This window comes from Sphaeroforma arctica, assembly GCF_001186125.1.
Source record: "Sphaeroforma arctica JP610 unplaced genomic scaffold supercont1.14029, whole genome shotgun sequence".
NCBI classification, from domain to species: domain Eukaryota; class Ichthyosporea; order Ichthyophonida; genus Sphaeroforma; species Sphaeroforma arctica.
Window position 1 is genome coordinate 1 of NW_014026529.1, and position 523 is coordinate 523.

General features: G+C 47.8%; 1 protein-coding gene across 1 annotated transcript; it reads right to left on the reverse strand.

Moving 5' to 3' along the window:
* Nucleotides 1-23: 23 nt before the first annotated feature.
* On the reverse strand, nucleotides 24-311 carry SARC_18141 (hypothetical protein; the record flags this gene model as incomplete). The annotated part of the gene is made up of 1 exon (XM_014287777.1): nucleotides 24-311. A coding segment is annotated over one exon (288 nt), but the record flags the coding sequence as incomplete, so codon positions are not given.
* Between the last annotated feature and the right edge of the window lie 212 nt (nucleotides 312-523).

Below are 523 nucleotides of genomic sequence, written 5' to 3' on the forward strand. Positions count from 1 at the left end.
TATATAGAAACGTGTTTAATCAGCTAAGTACGCACACCTATCTTATTATCAGCAACGTGTGTGATTCGCACGTCCCTCATAACCGCCTCCACTCGATCCTTTCGAACCCTCATGCTCGTGTTGTTAGGCAAACGCAGCAAGCTGGAGTACATCAGACACTCACTGACCGTCAGCGTAGCCATAGGTGTGTACTCTTGGTCGACGAAGCCCACATTCTGCCTGAGGGTTTGGCCCTTTACTTTGACCCCCATGGCCCATACTTCACCCCCGACTATCCCGCTCTTACGTCTGCCTGCGATGATATCTAAGGCCTGGATTACACAGATAATTTGAGCATGTGTGTGAGTGGGAGTATTACTGTCATACCTAAAGACCAGATTGCAGACATGAAGTGTGCAAGAGTAAACTTGCAATGCCATGTGCTTGAGGCTTCGTTCGTGAGCACGTGCCAGTTAGGCTATGCTCAACAATTTAAAACTATCGCGCTAAACTACTTTAAGCATCTGACTGGTCATCTCCCAGA